The sequence below is a fragment of the Bos mutus genome, chromosome 13 (assembly GCF_027580195.1).
Source record: "Bos mutus isolate GX-2022 chromosome 13, NWIPB_WYAK_1.1, whole genome shotgun sequence".
Classification (NCBI taxonomy): Eukaryota; Metazoa; Chordata; class Mammalia; order Artiodactyla; family Bovidae; genus Bos; species Bos mutus.
Genome location: NC_091629.1, coordinates 50646640 through 50670221, shown reverse-complemented (window position 1 = coordinate 50670221; position 23582 = coordinate 50646640). Strand labels below are relative to the sequence as shown.

Sequence of the window (23582 nt, the reverse complement as noted above, 5' to 3'; positions counted from 1 at the left end):
CTAGAAATGGCAAACAGCTTTACAAAAGCAGCAGACAGGGGGACACTGATGCATTGAGGGACATCACTAAAAACAAAATGAACCGAGAAAGGCAACCTGCAGTTTAATGTTCCATGGATGTGGGAAGTTGATTCTTTTCATGCATTTCACCTTTAAAGGCATGCACTCTAACTCACAGACCTAGAAAACGAACTTATGGTTGCTGGGGGAGAGGGACAGTTAGGGACTTTGGGAAGGACATGTACACACTGCTATATTTTAGATGGATAACCGACAAAGACCTATTGGATAGAACAGGGTACTCTGCTCAATGTTATGTGCCAGCCTGGAACCAGGTGGATGGGAGAGCTCAAGGGAGGGAGGCCCGGGGCAGAAGGGATACATGCATACGTATGACTGAATCTCTTTGCCTTTCACCTGAAACTGTCACAACATTGCTCATCCCCAACACAAAATGTTTTTGATGTTATAAATAAATAAATAAAAATTTTAAAAAATAAAGGCACACACTCATTCTAGATGTGGTGGGAAGTGAAGCGCGTCCCACCTGCCCTGTTGCAAGGACCCCCACCAGGGCCCTCCCGGCTTCCCTCACCCTTGCTCATGTACTCCGTGACAATGTAGATGGGCTCTTCGGACACCACGGCGTACAGCTGCACGAGTTTTTCATGCCTCAGTTTCTTCATAACCTGGGCCTCCTGCAGGAAGGCCTCCGGAGACATCGTACCAGGCTTCAGGGTTTTGATGGCCACCCTGGTGGTGCCGTTCCAGGTACCTGTGTGGACAGGTGTGCAGGTTGCCTCAGGGGAGGACCCCCATTCCCATCTCACAGGGATGCAGGATCTGCCTGTCTGGGTACCAATGTCAGCTCTGACCTCCCAGGCCAGGTGACAAGCCCAGCCTCTTTCTGAGCCTCAGTGTCACCATCAGCAAAATGGGCAGAACACTCCTCACAGGGCACGCTCAAGAAACAGTAGCTGTTCTTAGGACTCTTATGATTAGAAATGTCCCCAAAAGCAGCACATTAGTCAATTCAACTGCCCTCCTCGGGGTGGTCATGTTCCTTCTGGGTGACACACTGAAAGGTGGCCTAGGTGTTCACAGCTGGTGCGTGTGCACTGGTGGGGGATGGGGGTGAGACAGAGCTGGCCTCAGAACAAGGCCCCAGAACAAGAAGCTGTCTCAAGCCACACTCGCCAAAAATTAATTAAAGCCTTACACAGAGTACAAAGACTCAGAGGTCAGACTGGCAGGAGTTTGGCTCCCACCTCTGCCCACTGTCAGCAGTGAGACCACAGGTGAGTCAGTGCCCCTCTAAACCTCGATTTTCTCATCTGGAAAATGGGGATGCTATAATCCATCTATGGGGCTGCCAGGGCTGCTAAGCCCACTGTGAGCACCCAGTTAACAGCTGCAGCTGTCATTTTATTATCTGGTTTTTCAAACTGTGATGCCTCAGGGAAAGCTATGTTTTAAACCAGTGTGTTTAATCCCTGTTTGGTCCCAGCCAGGCCTGAGGATCCTTTGATGAGTGGCCTTGGCCCATGCCTCACTATCTCTGGGCCTCCATCTGTGGGTTGGGGCTCAGGCCCATGTCTGCAGTCCTCCAGCACAGGCCCTCTGGAGATATGTACCAGGCTCTTCATAAGTCTGTCTGGATCATCCAGGGAGGAGCGAGAGCCTCCTCCACTGATTTCACCGCACAGCTAAACCAGGAATGAGTTTTGCAGCCCCCAGAATGGCGGATGCTATCTCCGTTTTGCTCGGGTTCTCTTTTTTTAAGATTTATTTATGCATTTGACCACTAGATCTTAGTTTTGGCACACGGGATCTTTGATATTTGTTGAAGCATGTGAACTCTTAGTTGTGACTTGTGGGATCTAGTTACCTGACTAAGGACTGAACCTGGGCCCATGCATTGGGAGCATGGAATCTCAGCCACTGGACTGCCAGGGAAGTCCCATCAGTTCCTCTCTTTGTGCCTGTGCTTTGCATCTCCATCCCCTCTCCCCAGCTCAAAGCCAGCAGCTCCTCTTTCCTGACCTGGCCTGACCTCCAGCCTGTAGGCCCCTGTCCCTGCAGTGAGCCTCCCAGGAAGCCCCTCTGCTCTCCTCCATCATCTTTTCCTCATGGGAAGGAAGTGGAGGCAGTGATACACCGGAGCTCAGATGGAACCGCCTTGAAAACTGCACACGGTCATCTCCCCACGGGATATGCGGGCTCACAACGGCCAGGCCTCCCTCACCACAACCTCTGCGACCGGTGTCCGCAGAGACCAGTCAGCAGAAGGGGGCCTGGGTTTTGTCAGGGCTGCACGGCGTTTGTTTTCAAGGACAGTTTGGCCATTTCTCCAGAGTGAAACAGGAGATCGTTAACAGGCCAGGAGCCCTCTAGACTGCACCTCCCGGAGCTCCATCTAGGAGCTGAGGTTTCTCTTCCCACGGCTGAAGTTAACGTGGGGACACGTGTAGGGCAAGCATTCTCTCAATCCCCCAGGGGGTCCTATTACCACCCCCCCCCAGCCCCATTTTACAGGTGGGAAGATCAAGGCTCAGAGGGAAGCCACCCGGCCCAGACCACAGGGCATGTCACTGGGGAATCACGATGCCCAGCCCCAAGCAGTTCTCAGAAAACGGGTACCACGGCAGCTGGAGGCATGGCTTGCTGGGGCCCTAGCTTGCTACTGCCCACCACTGGAGGAGTTCCACGTTGAGAGTAGGACCCACAGTTCACAGAGGTTATAAGATCGTGGAAGCAAAGGTTGGGGGACTCATGGGGCCTGGAGAAGCCACATGGGACAGACATCTGCCTGGTTTTCAAAGGGGGACAAAGCAGGGGCGGGAGAGCCGGGGGCATGGCCTTACCCATCCACACCTCTCCGAAGCAGCCCTGGCCCAGCTTGACCTCCAGCCGCAGCGACTCCCGGGGGATCTCCCAGGCATCTTTGGCCAGGCCTTGAGTCTGCGGCTTGGACGTGGGGCACACAGTGGTGAGGCGGTGGCAGAGGCCGTCAGCGTGTTCTGAAGACAGAGACAGGGCAATGGAGTTCAGGCCTGGCATCCACGCAGGGTCACCGTGTCCCACGGTGTGTGTGTGTGTGTGTGTGTGTGTGTGTGTGTGTGTGTAGACTCACACACTGCATGCACACAGGCTTCAGGGCCACACAGGACACCCTCAAGGCCAGGCGTCCATACCTGTGTGTATGCACTGCCCCCAACACGGGCCCACAGTGCCTCATGCATCTGCTCCCCGAGTCATTCGTTCATTCATCTGACTTTAAGGGGGTGCCAGGGAGCCAGTGGAAGCCTGCCCTCATGGAGCCCCCAGTCCAGGGGGGCACCCAACTTTCCCATATCACCTCCCAGGACCACAAGTGTGACAGAGGAGAGCTGTACATGCAATAGCAGGTGGGTTGGGTGGAATTCTGGGAGGCTTCCTGGAAGAGGTGGCACCTGGGCTTGTATTTGCAGGAGGGTGAGTGGTCAACTAGGGAACAGCCCTCTGGGTAGAGGGCACACTGCCTCATCCATGTGCAAAGGCCCTGAGGCAGGAACAAGCCAGTGGGTTGGAGGAGCTGAACGGAGGCCGAGGTGGGTGGGGAGGGCTGCCAAGGAGTGAGTAGGGGAAGGAGGGCCCCACGTAAGGCATGGAGGCCAGTTGGGTTTAGACCACCCAAAACCTGACGCCACATGGGGGTCTTTCTCCTAAAATTCCAAGGTAACCAACCCCTGGAGGGTTTTGATCTGGGGGAACCAGGTTCAGAATAAATACAGCGGTGGCCAAAGGGATGGAGGTGGACAGCGGCAGATCCTTGAGGAGTCAGGAGGCTCAGCTGACAGAGGAGAAGGGGCTGGCGCTCTCAGGAAAGGCCACACGTGAAGGCTGTGGCCACATGCCAGACACCCAGGTCCCCAAAGGACTGTCCCATGGGAGCACACAGGCCAGGACACCACTGGAGTCCACCCAGGCAGCCCGGACATCCAGACGGACTGGCCACAGCCTTGCACACATGGCCTAACCCGCGCCCACAACCTGCGCCTGTGAGCTCCCCGCCTGCCACTCGCTCTCCCCCTCTCTGCTGCAATCGATCTAGACGCCCCCTCGTCTCCTGGTAACCGGTTCTAACCGGTCCTAAGGCTGCAGGGACAAATGACACCGGTCTATGCCCCTCTCCTTCCCGGCTTACTTCTCCAGACAGCCCCCTCCTCATCAGGCAGCTTCGGAGGAGGCGAAATAGGACGGAGGGGTGGGAGGGGGTGGGGAAGGCAGAGGGAAACCAGGGAGGAGGGCATGGGAGGAGGGGAGTGGGAAAAGGGGCACAGGAGGAGGGGAGTGGGAGGAGGGCGAAAAGGGGAAAGGAAGAAGCGGGAGGGGAACAGGAGCTTTCATCCTCAGGGTGACAGGAGTCCTGGACCTGGTTGGCTCCAAAGCCCCCAGCTCAGGGTCTGCAGTATGGATGGAGACCCCCACCTCCCAGCCGCTCCCGGGCCCTTCCCTCCCCTGCGCCCAGCTGGCAGCCTGGAGGCCGGCTGGCACTCACTGGAGTAGTAGGCCACCAGCTGCTGCAGGCTGTTGAACTGGGTGCGGGAGGTGATGTAGAAGCCTCCGCTGTCCAGCTTGCGGATTTTGTAGTGCTTCACGTTGAGGCCCTTGGCGTTGTCGAAGTCAGACACCGAGAGGCAGTAGGCGCCTGCAGGACAGGCCGGAGAGGGGCTGTGACCACCACGCCCGCTCGCCCATGGCCGCAGCGCTGAGCACACCTACCCAACACGGGACAGAAGGCAGGCACAGACGGAGCCAGGTCTGGTCCAGCCTGTCTCTGAGCACCCAGCGCCTGGGCGGCCACTGGGGCAGAATCAAGTGACAAAGGGCACGTGACTCAGGAATCTTTCCATGCACCTTTGACCTGTGAAGCCCAGATATGCATCCCAGCTCTGTGACCTAAGCAAGTGACTTGCCCTCTCTGGGCCGTAGTTTCCTCCTCTGCACAAGCAGGCTACTCCCCAGGCAGCTGGGCAGATTCAGTGAGACCACATATAAGAAGGCCGGGTACACAATAGGCGCTCAGTAAATGTTTGTGGGGAGCCTCATAGGAATAGCCCCAGGTAGCTGTGTGTCCTTGGCCTAACTGCCTCTCCTCTCTGGGTCTGCCCACTGTAGTGGTGTCCAGGCCCCGCCCCTCCCTGAAGACTCCAGGCTTAGGCAGGAGCGGGTGGTTGGCTAAGGCCGGGCTGCCCTGGGCAGGAGACCACATACTGGGCGTGGCCTGAAGGGCGCCAAGGCTCAGCTGGGCCAGCCCGGGTGGCCCCTCCCTGTTGCCCTGGAGCCTAGAAAAGCTTTGGGCTTGAAAAGTTTCCTTCTGCCCAACAGGCCTGTTAACCTGAGCCCAAGAGATGCCTGGGGTGGCATCAGGGAAAAAGGCTGAGCGCCAGAGGTGGGGGAGAAGGCTTCAGTGGCCAGAGAAAGCGCTTCTAAGTAAACAGCATACAGGCATCATTCTAGAAGCCCAGGCCCCTCAGCCCCCACAACCTCTGGACAATCCTCAGGTGGGGTTTACAATATCCAGTGTCAAAAAGGGAAAATGAGGCTCAGAGAGGGAAAGCAGCTAGCTTCGGGTCACCCACCCAGCAATTCAGACACACACAGAACCTGTGGCTGGGTCTCTAAAGCCTGCACTGGACAACCATGACTTTCTGCAGATGGCCCAGGCCATGTGCTATAGAAGCCACAGCACTAAATCTAAAGCCAAGCCCTGACCACGTGTGCACACACCACAAACATGCCTGTGTCCGGTGGCCATATGCTCACACAGGCTCACACTCTCCAGGCCCCCAGGCACAAGGACAAACCCACAACAATTCACTCCCACACAGCATTACACAGACAACACCACCCCAGGTGCACACACACACACGCCTGGACCCACATGGCAGGCACAGCCACATGACTGCTCATAAATGCACACACGTGACATGGACACTCTGCTTTCCCATCTCCCACTGAGCCCCAGGCCCACAGGAGCAGGAGCTTCGTCGCCATGGTGATGGAGTCTGCAACCCACTTGCAGAGGGGCTAGAGAGAAAGGGGGTGATCATTCTCTGGCAGAGGGGAAGGACAGGAGAGAAACAGAGGCCAAGACTACTGGGAGAAGGGCAAAGCCAGGTCCCAGTACCCAGTCCAGCCCCTGAGGCCCCTGGGGAGAGGGAAGAGAGAGGGCCATTGCATCAGCACCCTCCTTGGGAACAGCCTTTGGCTTTTTGACCCTCAGGCCTCCTGATAATGTGTGTCCATTCCTTATCTGAGCAACCTGAGGCCAGAGAGACTGGCCTCTTTTGTTGCACCTTTTGCGGCATCTTTTGCTCACCCCAGATAATTCAGTGCTCTTCAAATGTACCTCCCTGCCCTTGATCCTGGCTTTTTCTCCAGCTGGAGGATTCTTCCCATCCCACTCCATATACCAAACTCCTATTCATTCCTCAATACCCAGCTCAAATAACCCACAAAAGGTTCAGTTCCCAGTAGAAGCACTCATACCTTTCGTGGTCTCGCTTTCTCGCACTAGGAAGGTCCCTCTTGGGTTCTCTGCATTGAGCAGTAACCGCTCTGACTCCCGTCTGGTGATCTTGCCAAAGTACCACCTGGGGCGGGAGGGAGGGGGATGGTGCTGGTGGTCCAGGATTCTGCCCACCCACCATGCCTCTTCCTGGGATGTGGCTGGGGCAGCCAGCCCCTCCACTCTAGCCCAGGAGAGAAGCTCTGAACCAGTAGCGATGATGGTGAGCAAGCAGGAGGCCAGAGTCAATACTCACTCTTCAGCCTGGATGGAGTCAGAGGGTGCCACGTAGTTGCTGGGGATGTAGCCCGTCTGTCCTGTGCTGAGCGAGTGGGCCAGCCACCAGTCTCCCTCTCTGAGCAGGGGGAGAGGGAGGGAGCAAAGGAGAAGGAAACCATCAGCAATGGGCCCCGGGGCGTGTGGTCTTCAGAGGTGCTATGCTGGGGGCTCGCGAGGCTGAGTGAGGTGCAGGGAACACGAAGATCAGGCCACTCACCCCTTGCCAAGCTGAGCTGGCCTGGGACTCCTCCCCTCCCTATCCCAGAAACCTCCTGGCCAAAGCTGACTCAGACGATGAGGCCTGAACTCACAGGGGCAGAGTCCTGAGACAGGAAGTGATCGGCTGCCCTGCAGATACCCCAAGCCATCTCAAGATGCCAAGCACCTGCCTTGGGATTTAGGGAGGGAGCTCCCTGTCTCTGGGGAGCAAACAAGTTGTAACAGGAGAAGCTTCCTGCCTGAGATGGATGGCGAATCAGACCTTCAAAACCTCCCCAAGCCCTGAGATTTTGAAGCCCAAGCCTGGGAAGTGGCGAGACCTGAGTGGAGGCAAAGGATGGTCCTTTTGGGGCTTGGTGACAATCCAGGCGCTCTCTGCAGAGCTGCCACTGCAGCTGGAGCAATGCTTGCCTTTGTCACAAATCACAGGTCACGCCCACCAGGCTCCATGACTGAAAACTACAGGCCTCCTCCTGCAGCCTACTCAGCTATGGGGAAACTGAGGCCAGAGGGGGCTGGGACTTGCCCAAAGTCACACAGCGAGTCATGTCAGAGGGAGCTGAAGTGGCAGAGCCCCAGTGCCCAGGGCCCTTCTACACTGATTTCCCCATGAGGCAGGGAGTGTGATGGGGACAGGGTGATGGGGCAGGAGAAGCCCCCAGCAGGGTGGGTCCCCTGGGTCTGGTGGGGAGCAGGGAAGGGGCAGAAGTACCTTTGCAGCCATCTGAATGTGAACCAGGTCTGGCTGGAGCGGGGGTCCAGAAACACAGAGGAGGGAGGAGAAAGCGAGAGCCCAACAGGAAAGAAGAGGCAGAGATGGGGGTGGTGAGAGAGAGAGAGAGGCAGAAAGAGCGAGGAAGAGAGCAGAGTGCCAGGCGGTGCTGGGGACAGGGGAGGGGGGACAAGGCGGCAGCCACAGGAGCCTCGCATCCAAAGCAATCAATGGAGGCAGGGAGAGGATTGATGGGAAGGGAGGGGAGGCTGATGGGAAGGGCTGCCTGGGAAATAGGGCCCAGCCCCCTCCAATTCCCACTGTACAGATGGGAAGACTGAGGCTAGAGACGCAAGGGCCTCTGCTCAAGGCCACACAGCCAGGCCCAGGTTCCTAACTCCCAGATGAGGAGGAATCCTTCCCTACAGGGAGCTGTAGAGCTGGATACCTTGCTGAGCTTCTCACCTCAAGGCTGCCTTTGACCTCATCACAACCCTGAGAAGACACACAGCCAATGGATGTGTCCCCTGCTGCCCATGATCGGGATCCAAAGAGAAAAAGGCCCTTGCCCACAGCCACAGTCTGGACTTGAACCTGGATCCCTGGCTCCAGGTTCTTCTGAGCTGCCCCACCTATGCTCTTCAGCCCATTTTGAAGATGGAGAAGTTGAGGCCAGGAGAGAGTGGGGCTGGGCGAGCTCTCCGAGAACAGATGAGTATAGGTGAGCATCCCAAAGTCAGCCAGGTGAGCCCAGGCTCGACCAGAGAGTATGAATCCCATCTGGATGGAGTGAGATTGGCGCTGTGGGGCTGACTCAGCTATACAATCATTGCACGCATGCACACTCAGGTGGGGGCACAGGCTCACATGGGAGTCTTGGCAGGAGACGGGGGGCCCCAGAGTAAGGTGGTGATGCCCACCTCAAGGAAAGAAGCCTGGAGGTGCCCTGGACCTCCATCTACCTCTCTGTGTGTACCCACAGTGGATGGGGGGGCCCCTCACTGTCTGTCCTATTTGACTCTCAAGACTGCCCTGCAAAAAAGGCAGGCCTCAGCCCCTAGATGAAGAAAAGGTGGCTCAGAGATGTCTAGGGGGCCAGCCCAAGGACACACAACACCCAGGATGGAATAACCCAGCACTTTCTTCGTAGAGTTGGTGAAAATGAGGCATAGAATGGGTAGAAACTTCCCCAAAGCTAGTGGAGATCTTCCAGCCCAAAGCCTTCACTTCAGCAAGGGGAAAACTAAGGCACAGAGAAGGGCGATGATTTGCCCAAAGACACACAGCGAATCCACAGCAGAGCAAGGGTGAGAACCAGGGCCCCTGTGTGCCCACAGCCAGTCTTGGCCGGCCCCCTGGACCCCTGTGCCCTCCCCAGGCCCGTCAGACTCAGAGACCCTCAGGGAAACCAGGGAAGATGGAGGAGGAGGCAGCAGGGCTGGGGGCAGGGGACTGAGCCAAGGTCTAGGTCAGAGACTACGAAATGCGGCAGATTGACAAAGCAGAGTTTGCAAGCTGGCTGGCCTTGGGAAAGGCCCCAGCCACCTACTCACAATGGAAGGCTGGCAGCAGCATGTGCCCAGAGGCTGGCCAAGCACGGCCCCAGAAGCCCCTGAAGCGGGGGTTCAGCCCTGCTGACATTACCCAGACTGGCCCAGCTGAGCCTCCAGCTCCCCGACACCAGCCCATGTATGAGTTTGGGCTCACAGTCCAATTTGGGGGTTTTATTTCACAAGGACAGGGATGGAGGCGTGCGGAAAGCTCACTAAGGATCCACGGTCCAGCTTCAGCCTGGCCCCAGCTCGAGAGGTTTCAAAGAGCCTGAGCGCCAGAGTCCAAGCATCCTGGCGCCAGCCCAGCTCAGCATTGCAGGCATGACCTTGGCCCTACCTCGGTTTCCTCATCTGCAGGATGGGGATACTCATGCCTCCCTCCGAGGATGTAAAATCGCAGCACTATGCCTGGCACACAGTAGGTGCTCAATGTGCATGAGCTGATAGTATCTTGGTTTGGCTAAAAAAAGAAAAAGAATGAAATCTGCAACTCTGTGGTACCCCTCCCCACTCTCATCACGGCTTTAAAAACCAGCACGCAGCTCAGTTAGTCTCCGATAAGGATTTGCTGTGTGACTTTGGGCAAGTTCCTTACCCTCTCAGCACCTCTATAAAAAGGAGGTAATAGTCATAAAATCTCCCTTGCAGGCAAAGCGTGTAAATCAGTCAGCATCAAGCCAAGAAGTGGCTTGATCATCTGTGATGATCATCTGAGCCTCAGTGTGCCCACCTGTGAAATGGAAATATCAAGCCCCACCTTCCGCTGCCAACGGTCTGGAAGGTTCAAACCTGCCTCAGACGGCTGTGAGCTGGCTCTGCCGAGGGCCAGGGACTGCCCTCACAATGAGGGGCCCCACAGCTTCCCAGATCAGCCCGGTCTGGTGGGGACTCTGATCTGAGCTCAGAAGTGACAGTGGTGTTAACCTAACATGTTGAGCACACTTACTGCATCTCACACCTTTCCTGGGGCCTGGGTCCCATCAGATAGGGAGGAAGAAGGGAAGGAAGGGAATCACACATTCCCTGCCTGACCCCTCACCTTCCCTCACATGGCCAGAGAAGAAAGTACTGGACCAGGAGTCCCCGAACTACGATTTTACACCCCAAGTGCTGTCACTAGCTGTGTGACTTCAGGCTACTGACCTCACCTCTCTGAGCCTCAGGATCCTCTTTTTAGAGCCTAATCCTTGTGGCTAATTCAGGCCGGCATGTGGACTGGGAGGGTGGCAGCTTTGGAACCTGGGGAATTAGGACAGCTTGCATTGTTCTATTTAACTCATTTGGGCTGTTGGGACTGACCAGAGAAGCGATTTGGAGCTTGCAGGCGAGCCAGGGCAGCTGGGCACAGCTCAGACAGTCAAGTTTCCAAGCCCTGAGGCCTGGACCCCTGCTTGGTCCTTGGGGAGAGAGCAGGGTGAGGCCGAGGCAGATCGTGCGAGGAGGGCAGGAAGGGGTCCCTCGCCCCATGGTGGGGAGTGGAACCGAAGAGCCCAGGGCAAGGGGGCAGAGGTCAGTGCCCGCTGGAGAAGCTGCTGGAATAATCGGGGTGGGAGGAAACGGCAGTTTGGGAAGCACCCCAAAGTCAGACCCGAGGGGCTCTGGCTCCTAGAGAACCAGGACAGGGGCTTAGGGTGGTCACCCCTCAGACGGGCTTCCTCCGACCCAAGGCCACACAGCAGCCAGAGCTCTAGGTCCAGGACCACGTGGCATGGAGATCCAAGGAGCAGGGTCTCCAGGCAGCTACTGTGAGGACTCCAACCCAGCCAGCCCTGGCCCAGCCCCAACAGGCTCAGCTTCAAGCTCTCCCTCCCCGACTCCCAGCCCAGCCACAGGCTAGACTCAGAAAGTCCCTCACTCCTGCAGGGTGTGGGGTGGGTGCAGGGGGCTCACAATGATGGAGCTTAAGCAATAACGGTACAAGGACATGCGGGGTGTTCCCAGGGTGAGGTGTGAAACCTCACGCGTGGGTAGCCTGTCTTCCACTAAGGGAAGCAGGACAGGGATGCTTCCCTGTCCCATCCCCGATCCTGTTACCCCTCCTCTTCCTCTAATGCCAGCTCCCCCCCAGCTCCATCATCACCCGACTTCTGAGGCAGAGGAGCAGCTGAGTGCTGTGATATGAGGAGGGGCTCCCGATCCACCCCCACTTTCTAATCGGGGCACCTCACTGCCCCCCATGGGCTTCCCATGGACAGATCTCCATCACTTCCGGCCCTCCTGGCAGCCCATCCTGGAAGGCAGGAAGAAGGAAAGGAAGGGGCTGGCAAAGGACGAGTGAAAGAGGCAGGATCAAAGCTTCCAGAACTTTCCTCTGGCCACACCTTTGCTCAAGCTGTGAGTTCCCTAAGAAGCCCTTCCCATCGTTGCCAATTGAGATCTCCACAGCACTTCAAAGTCTCCTCCAGCCTGAGGCACCATCCCGCCCAGCTCGGGCCCCTCCCTCCTCCCAGCTCCTCTGCACCTGCACAGAGCCCCTCCTCCAAGGGCTCAGGGTCATGCCTACCTCCCCGCCGCCCAGCTCTGCCACTACTAGCTGTGTGACCTTGAGAAAGTCATTTCACCCCTCTGGGCCTCAGTTTCCTCATCTGTAAAATGGAGCCAACAAACATTTCCACTTCCCAGGGCTATGGTGCCTTTTAAATAAAACAACGCAACTGAAGCGGTCAGCGTGAGCACAGGCCCACAAGCAGGGCACAAGAAATGGTGCTCCAGTACCACCTGGGTACCCCCAGTGGGGTGAGGAACATGGGGTGGGGGGCCCCAAAATGTGGCAGGCACAAGAGCGGCCCTCAACGAGTTTCCAGTTTGGGGGTGGGCAGATGGAAACAGCTGGAACCAGGAGAGAACTAGAGTGGCATTGGGACTCAGACAGCAGGGGTTTGGGGGAGCTGGGAAAGGCCCCTCCCCTTGGGAGAACAGCTTAAAGAAGACAGAGAGCTGCTGCCCAAGTTCCAATCCTGGCTTTGCTACTTGGTGGCTGTGACCTTGGGCAAGGGCCTTTACATCTCTGAGCCTCAGTTTCCTCCTTCCATATGAGGAATCAATATGGCGATGGCCCCGCCCCCATCACTACAGCCCTGGCAGGCGGAACGGCAGCAGAGTAAAGGACGTGGGTAAAAATGCCTACCCCTCTTTCCCCCTTTGCCTCACAAGGAAGGCACTTCTGAGCTGGATCTTGAGGGATGAGTAGGAGTTTGCCAGACCGATGGGAGAAGGGGCCTTTCACGCAGAGGGAACAACATGCATAACAGCAGGCAGGCACGAACAAGCAAGAAATGACTGGAGACGGTGGGGATGTCCAACCTCCTTAGCCAGGCCTTCAGGGATGCTCCGGGATCAATCCCATTCTACCCTCTAGAACCTTCTCGCCCTTCCATAGCCCTGAAGGCATGTAAACCCCTCCAGCACTGCACCCTCCCAGGAGCTGCCCTTCTGTGAGGGGTGCTGGCATCTACCACCCCACTCCAGCACCTCTGCTTCACTGTGCTTCCTTTGAGGTCCTGCTTGAGTCTCCCAGCCCCTGGTCACCACCAGAGGTGGGCACACAGCGCGGCCCCCTAAAGACCAAGCTGACCCCAGCCCCGCCCTCCACCGGTCACGGGGCCGGACTAGGGCCAGTCCCGCTATACTCTGGCCCCAGGAGGACGTGGCCTTCTCCACCCAGGCCTCCCTGGGCCCAGCGCTGGCCCTGCATGCAGCTGGCACTCGGGGGGAGCTGAGCGAGCAGGAGGTGGATGGGGAAGAGGTGTGACGGGGAGTGACAGGGGTGATGAGAGGACCCTCCCCATTCTCAGCCTGGGGTGCAGCCTGGTCCAACTCTAGGGTGTGAGGACGGAAGCTGGGGAAGCCGGAGGGGGTGCAGCCAAGGGGGTGCAGGCGGAAGCGCATGCAGCCCCACCCCCACCAGTGAAGCACCCCCACCCAGCCCGCCGCCCTGGGAGCGCGTACACACCTGACATCCACCTTCCTCCTAGGGCCAGCGAGAGAGAAGCAGAGAGGGAGAAGCTGAGAGAGAGCTGGAGGGAGCAAGCACGGGCCAGGAGTGGGGCAGGATGGGAGGTGGCAGAGAGGGGAGAGCAGGCCGTCCAAGGGCAGGAAGGCAGCTGGTGTGGAACTGTGCCCCGCCTTCTGTTGCCAGCTCCGCCCCTACTGTGATCACCCCAGGGCACGGCACCCAAAGCCTGCACTCCCCACCCCCCATGACAGGTGCTGCACCCCACTCCCCACTGCACTCTGGGCGGGGAAAGGAGAGGAGGAGGAAGAAGGCGAAGGACCTCATCCCCTGGCTGAAGCCCCACCCCCCTCATCAGTTCATCACTCACAGGGGCCCCAGCCCCCCCATTCATCAGCTTGACCCTAGGATGCCCCATGCCAAGGCTGGAGTCCTGGAGGGGGGCATGGATGCCACCCTAGGGTGCCCTGCCTTCCACATCCTATGCCCCCATCCTCCCCATGCCCTATCCTGACCTCTCTCACGCTGGGTCCCTAATATGGGTCCCCCAACCCTGCCAATGTAGGGGCCTCCCTCTACAGCTGAAGACTCATTTTCTGGGCTGCCCCAGGCGCTCCAGCACCTCTGGGGGCACAGCCTTCAAGTACAAAGGCCCTGCTGTTTGTAGCCCCGGGTCCCGGGCCCAGTCCTGTGCTGACCACACACCCCTCTGTGGGTGCTGGGATCTGGAGCACCACGCTCTGTGGACCAGTTACCAAACCCAGATCCCTGTCCCTCGAGCCCTCTCAAAGCCCCACCCACCTCATCAGGATGCCTGCCTCATCACCCCCACAGGCCCCAGGATGCCCAGGATGGGTTCCCTGGACCTCGGCTGCCTTGACGTCCAGCCCCACCCACTGCCCATCAAGCTGGCTCTGGGATGCTCAGAAGTGGCTCGGATCAGGGTCCCCAGGGGGCACTCACGTGTTGTTGACAATCTGAAGCCGCTCCCCTTTCTTGAAAGACAGGTCAGTCTCTGTCCGCGACTCATAGTCATAGAGGGCCACGAAGGTGGTCACTCCGCCTGCTCAGAAGACGGGCATGTCAGAACGGCCAAGGCCCTGGCTGGCGGAGGAGAGCCCTGCACCCTGGGGGTGGGGGTGGGTCCCCCACTGCCAGCCCGGAGGCCTGCTTTCATTTACAGACGGCAGGCTTCTACGCATGGCCCCTGTGTCTATGTGTCTGGCACAGCCGTGAGGGCACGGAGGAGGCACGTGGGTCTCTCACGTGCGTCTGAGCGGGTTCAGGTGACGAGCCCAGCGGGTGATGCTCGGTGTCGGCTTCTGTTTGGTATCTGTCTTCCCCCCAGAACCCGAAGTCCCCAGTAACAGGCATCTTTGTTTTGTTCCTAGAGTCTGGCGCATAGCAGGTGCTCAAGAAACAACCATGAGGTGAATGAAGCAGTGAATGAAGGGAAACTGCCCCCTGGGGAGGTGGTTCTGTGACTCTCTGTGTGACTCTGGGTGCTTCGGGCCATCAGGGACGATCCTGGCTGTGGGTGACTGTCCCTCCTGAAGCCCTCTCTGTGCCCATCTTAAGTTACAACCTCCATCCACACATCCCCCAGCGTCCCTCCCTGTCCTCCGTGTTCTTGCAGAGCAGTTACCACCCACAAACACACGGCACAGTTCGCACAACTCGCTCTTCGCCTCTCTTCCCCAGGAGGGTTTTGTCTGTTTTACACACTGCTTGTGTTCCTGACACCAGAAGAGACCTGGCACACAGGCGGGGCGCCACGACTGTCTCTTGAACAAATGAATGGCTGTGTTTGTGGGTCCATCTGTCCCACTTGGGTGCACGTCTGTGTTCTCACTGCACGTTTGTGCATCTGCGAGTCCGTGGGTTCTAGCTGAGCATGTGTGCACTTCTGAAGGGCTGTGACTGCACGTGTCTGTCTCCATCTGGGAGTAGAAGGCGTTTCTGCGTATGTGCATTTGTATTTGTGTGCATCTGCGTTGGGTGTGTGGCTGTGCCTGGAGGGTGCCCATTCCTGCGTCCCTCTGTCTCTGTGTCCACGATGGAATCTTCAGCCTAACATGTGCACGTGTCCTATATGGGTGTCTCTGAATGAGCTGCCGACTGTGTGTGTGTGTGTGTCCGTCTGAAGGTGTCCCGGTAGAAATGCCCGTGTTTGTGTGAGGGTCTTACCTCTCCAGAACCACATCTACATCTCTTACTGAGCCTCACTCGCCCGGGGCTGCTGTACCCCCTCAATACCAGCAGAGGGCGCAGGGGCGCATCTCGTAGGTTCGGGCCTCTGAAGACCCGAGATCGCTCTCTCCTAAAACCTGCCCCGCCCCCTTGGCCACTCACCGCCTCCAGTCCTGATCCATCTCAAGGCTAACCAGAGCGAAAAGGAAAGCCTCAGACCTGGTCCTCGGGCCTCCCCAAGAAGCCCCCGGCTCTCTGGGCCTCAGTTTCCACCTGCAGCCCTTTATCTCTAGGGCCCTTTATACTGTGCGTCAGAATTCAGCCCTAAAGGCAATGGCGTGTGCACCACATTTTCCAGTTTATAAAGCCTCCAAAAAACTCCCAATAGGCCCTAAGACCAAGTAACCCCTAGACTCCTCCCCATCATTAAGAGAAAGAAACAGCAGCCCAGAAAGCGGGCATCGCTGCCCTCCGGGGCACACCGCCACCCGGCATTCACACTCCCAGGCACACTGACCAGACAGGGGCCCCGCCCTCTGCGGGGAGGTGACTGTGTCCGAGGAGTTGAAGCCTCCGAACAGCTTGGGCTCAGCGGCTGCAGGGGCGAAGGCCGTGTTGGGGCCGCGGTGGCCATCAGAGGAGGCTGGCTTGCTGGGGGTCTGTGAGGAGGGGAAGGCACCCCCACCGCCGCCGCCGCCGCCGCCGCCTCCGTGGGTGTTCTCGGCAGACTCCAGGCTGCGGCGCCGCTGGCTGGCATCCTTGGGCTTGCTCTTGTTGCTGCCCATGGTCCTGGAGACTAGAGAGGACCCTGAGGTGAAGGACTCTGGGAGCAGACAGGGCTACCTGGGCCCCTTAGCCCGCACTTCCACTCATTCTACAGATGGGAAAACTGAGGCCCAAAGAGAGATCTTTGGGTAAGTTACCTTTCAGAACCTTAGTTACTCCATCTACAAAATGGGAATTGTGATGGCACGCATAAAGGGCTTCCTTGGTATAAGGTCAAGCACAGAAGAAATGCCTCATAATCAGAAGCCCTAACTGCACCCCGCCCCCTTCCCCTGAGACACCGTGTCCGTCCCTCCTGGTCAGGGACAGCATCTGAGGCATGTGTGTGTTCCAGGCACCCAGGAGAGGGCTGAGGGTTTGTTGAGTGAATACATGGTTGGCTGAAACTGTCCTACACCAAGGAACGAGGTGCTAAAAGTTGCAACCAGGGCAGGGGTATAGCAGGCAGCTGGAAGAAGGAGAGATGGCTGATAGCTCATTCCAGCCCCAGGGCCTTTGCACATGCTCTTCCTTCCACCTGAATGCTTTTCCTTGACTATTTCAGCAGAGTAACTCATGTGTCTTTCAGTTCTCAGCCCAAAGGCAGCATGTGGGGAGTGGGAGGGAAACGTTTGGGGTGATGGATTATCTTGACTATGTGGATGGTTTCATGTGTGCATCCATGTGTCAAAATCTATCAGACTGCACCCCTTAAACATGTGCAGTTTACTGCATGTCAATTATACTTCAATAATGCTCTTAAGGAAAAAAAAATTCACCTCCTTTGGATGTGCTCCCAAACTACTTTCATTGGTTTAAGTTCCCTTCCTTTTGTGCCTCTTCTTGATAACATGAGGCTTCCCTGGTGGCTCAGACAGTAAAGAGTCTGCCTAAAATGCAGGAGACCCAGGTTATGTCCTTGGGTTGGGAAGATCCCTGGAGAAGAGAATGGCTACCCACTCTAGTATTCTTGCCTAGAGAATTCCATGGACAGAGGAGCCTGACGGGCTACAGTCTGTGGGGTCACGTGACCCAGTGTGTGTGTGTGTGTGTGTGTCTGTGTGTGTGTGTGCACGCGTGCACGTGTGTGATTATATGATTATTCCTATGGGCTTTTGTCCATCTAGACACATTGCTGCACTCCTAGTACCTAGAAGTGGCACATAGTAGGTGCTCAATAAACAGCTGAATGAATGAGTGAATGTGTGACTATTGAAGAGTTAGGAGATGTCTAAGCAGGAATCTGGGTGGGCTAGAGATCAGGAAACACAAAGAAACTCAAGTTGCAAACTCCCCAGTGATGACCATCACCCCACCACCCCCTTTTGCTCCCTACGTCCCCATCTACAGGTGCTGACTCCCACCAAGCCTGGCCAGGGTCTCCCCACCCACTATGGCCACCCCTCGCAGCTCCCTCATCTTGGCAGCCCCGATGGGTCACCACCTCACCTGGTGGAAAGCAGGGGCTATCCCAGAGGACCTGGGAAGCAGCCTGAGGTCAGAGCACGAACACCAAGTGTGAAGTCAGGGGTCGTGGACTAGAGGCCCTGCTCCACCTCTGCCTGTGTGTGACCCTAGGCAAGTCACTTCCCCTCTCTGGGCCTCAGTGTCCTCATCTGCAAAGTAGGGATAAAGCAGACTTCTCAGGACTATTGAGGGGATATGATTAGAAAGAGAAATCAGGAACTTCCCTGGTGGTCAGTGGCTAAGACTCTGTGCTCCCAGTGCAGGGTGCTTGGGTTCGATCCCTGCTCAGGGATCTGACCCCAGGTTCAGATCCTCTGTGCCACAACTAAGAACCAGCACAGCCAAATAAATAACGATTTTAGAAAGAGACATTGCCAAGGCGCTGACCCTTGGGTCATGATTTATCTGGCTCTGACTCTGGCAGGCCCAGTGCTAAGTGCTCCCCAGACCCGAAAGATCCTTCATTCCTCTCAAAGCAAGAGAGAGAGTGAGGCCAGGTATAGCATGGTGGGCTCCGAAGCCAGACTCCCTTCTCTTGGATCCCAGCTCTGCCCCTAACTGGCTCTGTGACCTCAGGCAAATGACTTAACTTCTCTATGTACCCCATTTCTTCATCAGGAAATGACTGTGACAACTGAAGGCAAGGCAGAGTGCTGGGAACACAGTAATCACCCTGCCACACCAGCTATTACTGACACTGTCATTCTGGACACACTGGCGACGTGAGTTCCAATTACTCCCTCGGGGATGCTGCAGGTCCTGGAATCAGTCCAGAATTCCTCTGGGAACCCATGAATGGGGAAAAGTCCCCATGACTGGCTGGGGCCTCGGGGAAGACTGTTTGCCCTAAGCACTAAGCCCAGCTATGCGATGCCCCTCCCTAGGTGAACCTTAGCCAGTGCCTCTAACCCTCTGGGACTCAGGCTGCCTATCTACACAATAGGGGTGTGGCCTGCATGCTCCCTGGGGGCCAACCAGCTCAGAGAATGTGGGGCTGGGAAGGCCCTGGGGAGACCTGTTCAAAAGATCACCAGGGGAGCAACATGCTGATGGGCCTGGGAAAGCTGATTTCTATGGCAACTCAATCCCTTGAGGTCATGATGCCCAGCAGTGCTCATATGGTTGCCGTCCTGTGGGACCTACTGACCCAGTAGCCCACAGCCCCAGGCTTGATGGAAGCTGAGCCCCAACCACCATACCTCCCACTCACCTGCTCCCCCGGAACAGTATTCACAGCACCAACTGTGCAGTAAGCCCTCTGCCAGTCACCACAGGGGGACACAGAGATGGACTGGCCAGGTCCTGTCTCAGGGGGTGCATGGTCTAACAGTGGACTTGTTTGCAGGACTTTGAGAGGAAATAAAAATATAAAAGTTTTTTTTTAATTTTAATGAAGAACTTTCTAAAAGCTCACATTTTCTTTACAAGGAACTAAATGATAAAGAATGAGCCTGCTGTCACTAGAAGTAATCAAGGACAAGAAAAAGAGTCCTTTGACGTGCCATGGAGGGCGAGGGACAGCCAGGGCTGCACCTCGGAGGCCCTTCCAGCACCAAGAGGATGCATGTGCCCTCTTGGGAAGGAGCAAGGAAAAAAGCTCCTGGCCTCTAAGTTCTTACACTGACCAAGAGGACCACTCCCCACTGAGGCATTCAGAAAAAGCATAAGAGGGCCTTCAAGACTAAGGTGGCCTGGGGTCTCTGACTGCAATGTTTGTTGGTTTGGTGGGGTTTGGGTTTTTGTTACACAATGATTATACAAGTACCATGTGTTTGGAGAGAGGTGGGCGGGTTGAGGTCAAGGGCAAGAACACTGGAGAAGACCATCTGTGTGAGTTCCAGCCCTACAAGCCCAGTGTAGGACCCCGTGCCTCAGTTTCCTCCTCTGCCAACTGAGGATAATACCAGTAAGTACCAGGTCATAGGGCCACTGGGAGGATCCATGAGGAAGTACACAGAAGATGCTGGCAACATGCCAGCCCCTGGGCATGGCGGTGGACTTCCTTCCAGTGTCATATAAACATAAGACCGAATCCAGGGACCCCACTAGTGTGCTTGACTCCAAGCTCCCTCCAGGCAGGACCAGGTCAGATTCATTTCCTTATCCCCACTAGGTATTCTGAAATATTTGTGGAAGAGACAAAAGACTAAATGCAAAGACTAAGCACTTTGCATCCTGCTTTGTTCCTGCAATGCCACACGGTCAAGACCATGTATCTGAGATATTCAAAGTCTCCTGGAACCTGGACCTTGTACTGGGCCCTGCTCTAAGCACTTTGCAAATATTGACTCATCAAATCCCCATGATAATCTGGGAGGTAGACATTAATAGTGTCTCTATATTATTGATGTGGAAGCAGAAGCACAGAAAGGTTGAGGCACCTGCCTGAGGTCACACAGCGAGGGTGAGAATGAAAAGAAATGGGGACATGAAACCACATTGAGCAGGTAGGAATCAGGGGTTGCTCATGGGGTCCACCTCCTGCCTTATGGACCTCTCCTTCACACAAACAGCCAGATAGATGCCCATGGCAGATGGGGCATGACTGGATAAGGCAGCCTAGCCCCGTTCCTCTAGAAAGACCAAGATTTCAAATTTTTTAAAAATATATTTATTTATTTACTTGGCTGCATCGTGGCTCTGAGTTGTGGCACGTGGGATCTAGTTCCCTGACTAGGGATAGAACCCAGGTCCCCTGCATTGGGAGCGTGAAGTCTTAGCCACTGGACCACCAGGAAAGACCCAAGATTTCAAGCTCTGACACAGCAGAGTGTGCTAGAAGGACAGCACATTTAGGGAGGGATCCAGTCCCTGCTAGGGTGTGTCACCTTGGGACCGACCATCCTTCCAGACTGTGGTCTCCTTTCTTGAAACAGGACTCTGTCTCAGGGCCCAAACACTAAGTCACCATGAGCTGCCCATTTGAGAAGGGCTAGCTCCACACATCTCTTCCGCCACTTGCTCACTCCCAAGCAGAGATAGATCCCTGGGGTTCAAGAGGAAGTGGGGAGAGCTCCATACTGGGGATGTGTGAGGCTCCCAGAGGAAGGCGGTCCCTTTCCTCTGGGGACCTGCTCCTGACCACAGGCTCAGGACAGAGGACCTGTGCTGTCAATACCGTGACAGGCCCCAGGATGCCCTACAGCAGTGGTCCCCAACCTATTGGGCACCAGGGAACAGTTTTGTGGAAGACAACTTTTCCATGGACCACAGTGGGGGGTTGAAGATGGTTTGGGGATGATTCAAGCCCGTTACACTTACTGTGCACTTTATTTCTAATATTATTACATTATCTCCATCTCAGATCATCAGGTATTAGATCCGGGAGGTTGGGGACCCCTGCCCTACAGCACTTCCCCATCAGTGTCCCCAGGGCTTCATGCTCAGTGGGCCCCAAACTGACTTAGCATCCTCCTCTAAGACTGCTCCGCACTCCACGTTTCCGTCTCAGGGCTGGTTCACGCATCCTTCCTTCCAATCTTCCTCATACACATCCCTCCCCTCACCCTGTCTCTACTCCCTCGAGGCCAGGCCCTTGTCATCCTGACCTGGGTCAGCAGTGGAGACCCCTCCTCCAAAAGCCAGCGGCATCTCTGTAATCCACACAAACAAATGGGGCTTTTGTTCAAAACTGTCCACGGAAAACTGGAAACGACCTAAGTGTTTATCAGATGGGGACCAGATAAATAAGGGATGGTCCATTCACCGAGTGCACAGCTGTGCAGCTAAATAAACAGAAAGAGTGCTCCATGTGGCCTGGGAAGATGCTCATGATACACACTATTAAGTGAAAAGAGGAAGACAGCACTGTAGAAGGTCCTCTGGGCCATCAGGGGCCTCAGTTTCCTCATCTGGAAAATGGGGACAACAGTGCTACCTAGGTCCGAGGGTTGGTGGAAGGATTAAAGACACAATGCAGGCAAGGGCGTAGTGGGGTGCCTGGCATGTAGTACACAGCAACTCCAATTATTTCTGTAAATTCACGTGTGAATGTGTATGTGCGGATACACACACACGTGCTATAGAGGTTTAGAGAAAGTTTTGGAAGAAGTCCAAGTTCTTCACAATATTTCATCCAAAGGTGTGAAAAAGGGAAAGGAAAATCCCTTCTTTATGTTAAGTGTTGTGTCACTTGGGCTTCCCTGGTGGCTCAGTCAGTAAAGAATCTCCCTGCAATGCGGGAGACCTGGGCACGATCCCTGGGTTGGGAAGATCTCCGGGAGAAGGGAATGGCAACCCACTCCAGTATTCTTGCCTGGAGCATCCCCAAGGGCAGAGAAGCCTGGCGGGCTACAGTCCATGGGGCTGCAGAAGAGCTGCACACGACTTAGCAACTAAACAACAAAAAGAATAAAAGTAAAACAGACATTTTCAGACAATTAAATACCAACATGGGCTTCACCGGTGGCTCAGATAGTAAAGAATCTGCCTGCAATGCAGGAGACCTGGGTTCGATCCCTGGATTGGGAAGATCCCGTGGAGAAGGGAATGGCAACCCACTCCAGTATTCTTGCCTGGTGCATCCCATGGGCAGAGGAGCCTGGCGGGCTACAGTCCATGGGGTCGCAAAGAGTCAGACATGACATTTAGAAATTACTCTCATCATTTTTTTTCAGTGAGTCTTAAAGAAACATATAAGCGCTTCCCATCATCCTCTCTGGATGAGGCCTAAACCCTTCACCCGAGTCCACGCGGCCCCTTGAAGTGGGGCTGCGGCTCCGCCCCCCAGCCCCCTACAGGAGGGCACCACACACTCTCACCTCCTGGCCTTTGCGTAAGCTGTGCCCCTCTGCCTCGTACGCAGACACAACATCCAGAAGAGTCCAAAATAGACTGTAATTCAGTCAGGACATACCCACTCCTTCCTTCCTGACTGAAGAATGTCACCTCCACCTTCTCTAAGGGTGGAAGGAAGGCCGGGAGCTTAGGAATAGAGTGAGGACTCCAGTCAGACCTGGATTCAAATCCCAATGGAGTCAGCCCCACTATCTATTAGCTAAATCTTCTCCGGCAAGTCACTTCACCTCTCAGTTTCCTCATCTTTAAAAGGCGGGTAGGACTTCCCTGGTGCTCCCGTGCTTAAGAGTCCACCTTCCAATGCAGGGGACGTGGGTTCGATCCCTGGTCCAGGAACTAAAATCCCACACATCACGGGGCAACTAAGCGCACACGCCACAAGGACTGAGCCCACACGCCACAACTAGAGACCCAACACAGCAAAAAAAAAATAAATAGGTGAATATCTTTTAAAAAATTAAATGGGGGTAGTAATAAACTTAACATCTGAAATTAAGTGAGAGAGTCCATGTGCCAGGCAGAGAATAAGTGCTCAATAAGTCGCTCAGTCATGTCCGACTCTCTGCAACCCCATGAACTGTAGCCCACCAAGGATCTGTCCATGGAATTCTCCAGGCCAGAATACTGGAGTGGGTAGCCGTTTCCTTCTCCAGGGGAATCTTCCCAACCCAGGGATCGAACCCAGGTCTCTTACATTGCAGGCAGATTCTTTACCATCTGAGCCACCAGGGCAGCATGGCGAGTCTGGACATAAATACTTTTTAAAAAATAAAATAAAATGGGGGTAGTAATAAACTTAATATCTGAGAATTAAGGAGAGAGTCCATGTGCCAGGCAGAGAATAAGTGCTTGATAAACAGCACTCACTGTCGTTTGCTGTTATTACCGATACGAGTGACCCGAGGACAAATAGCAAGATGAAGCAAGAGTAGATGGCAGGGACCTGAAAGCCGAGCACAGAACTGAGAACTTTGCTTGCAGTCCATATCAACTGTCCCCGCAGCACAGTGAAGTGGGGGACTATAACTACACCCTCTTTACAGATGGGCTCAAAGTTCAGAGAAGCCGGAACTTTGCCTGAGGCCACACAGCAAG

At 55.7% G+C, this 23582-nt stretch overlaps 1 protein-coding gene across 7 annotated transcripts in view; it reads right to left on the bottom strand.

Moving 5' to 3' along the window:
- Positions 1–23582, bottom strand: part of SRC (SRC proto-oncogene, non-receptor tyrosine kinase) — a 55542-nt gene that overhangs the window by 5355 nt on the left and 26605 nt on the right. For 3 of the 7 annotated variants that reach the window (XM_070381706.1, XM_070381704.1, XM_070381709.1), the window contains 8 exons: positions 17673–17839; positions 15976–16254; positions 14232–14331; positions 6810–6908; positions 6535–6638; positions 4541–4690; positions 2865–3020; positions 596–775 (listed from right to left, as the gene is read on the bottom strand). In XM_070381706.1, coding sequence (XP_070237807.1) covers positions 596–775; positions 2865–3020; positions 4541–4690; positions 6535–6638; positions 6810–6908; positions 14232–14331; positions 15976–16243 — 1057 coding nt within the window. In that variant the 5' untranslated portion in view covers positions 16244–16254; positions 17673–17839. Of the gene's footprint in view, positions 1–595; positions 776–2864; positions 3021–4540; positions 4691–6534; positions 6639–6809; positions 6909–14231; positions 14332–15975; positions 16255–17672; positions 17840–18900; positions 19038–23582 lie in introns of all 7 variants that reach the window. The other 4 variants (XM_070381708.1, XM_070381705.1, XM_070381710.1 and 1 more) reach the window with 2 other exon arrangements.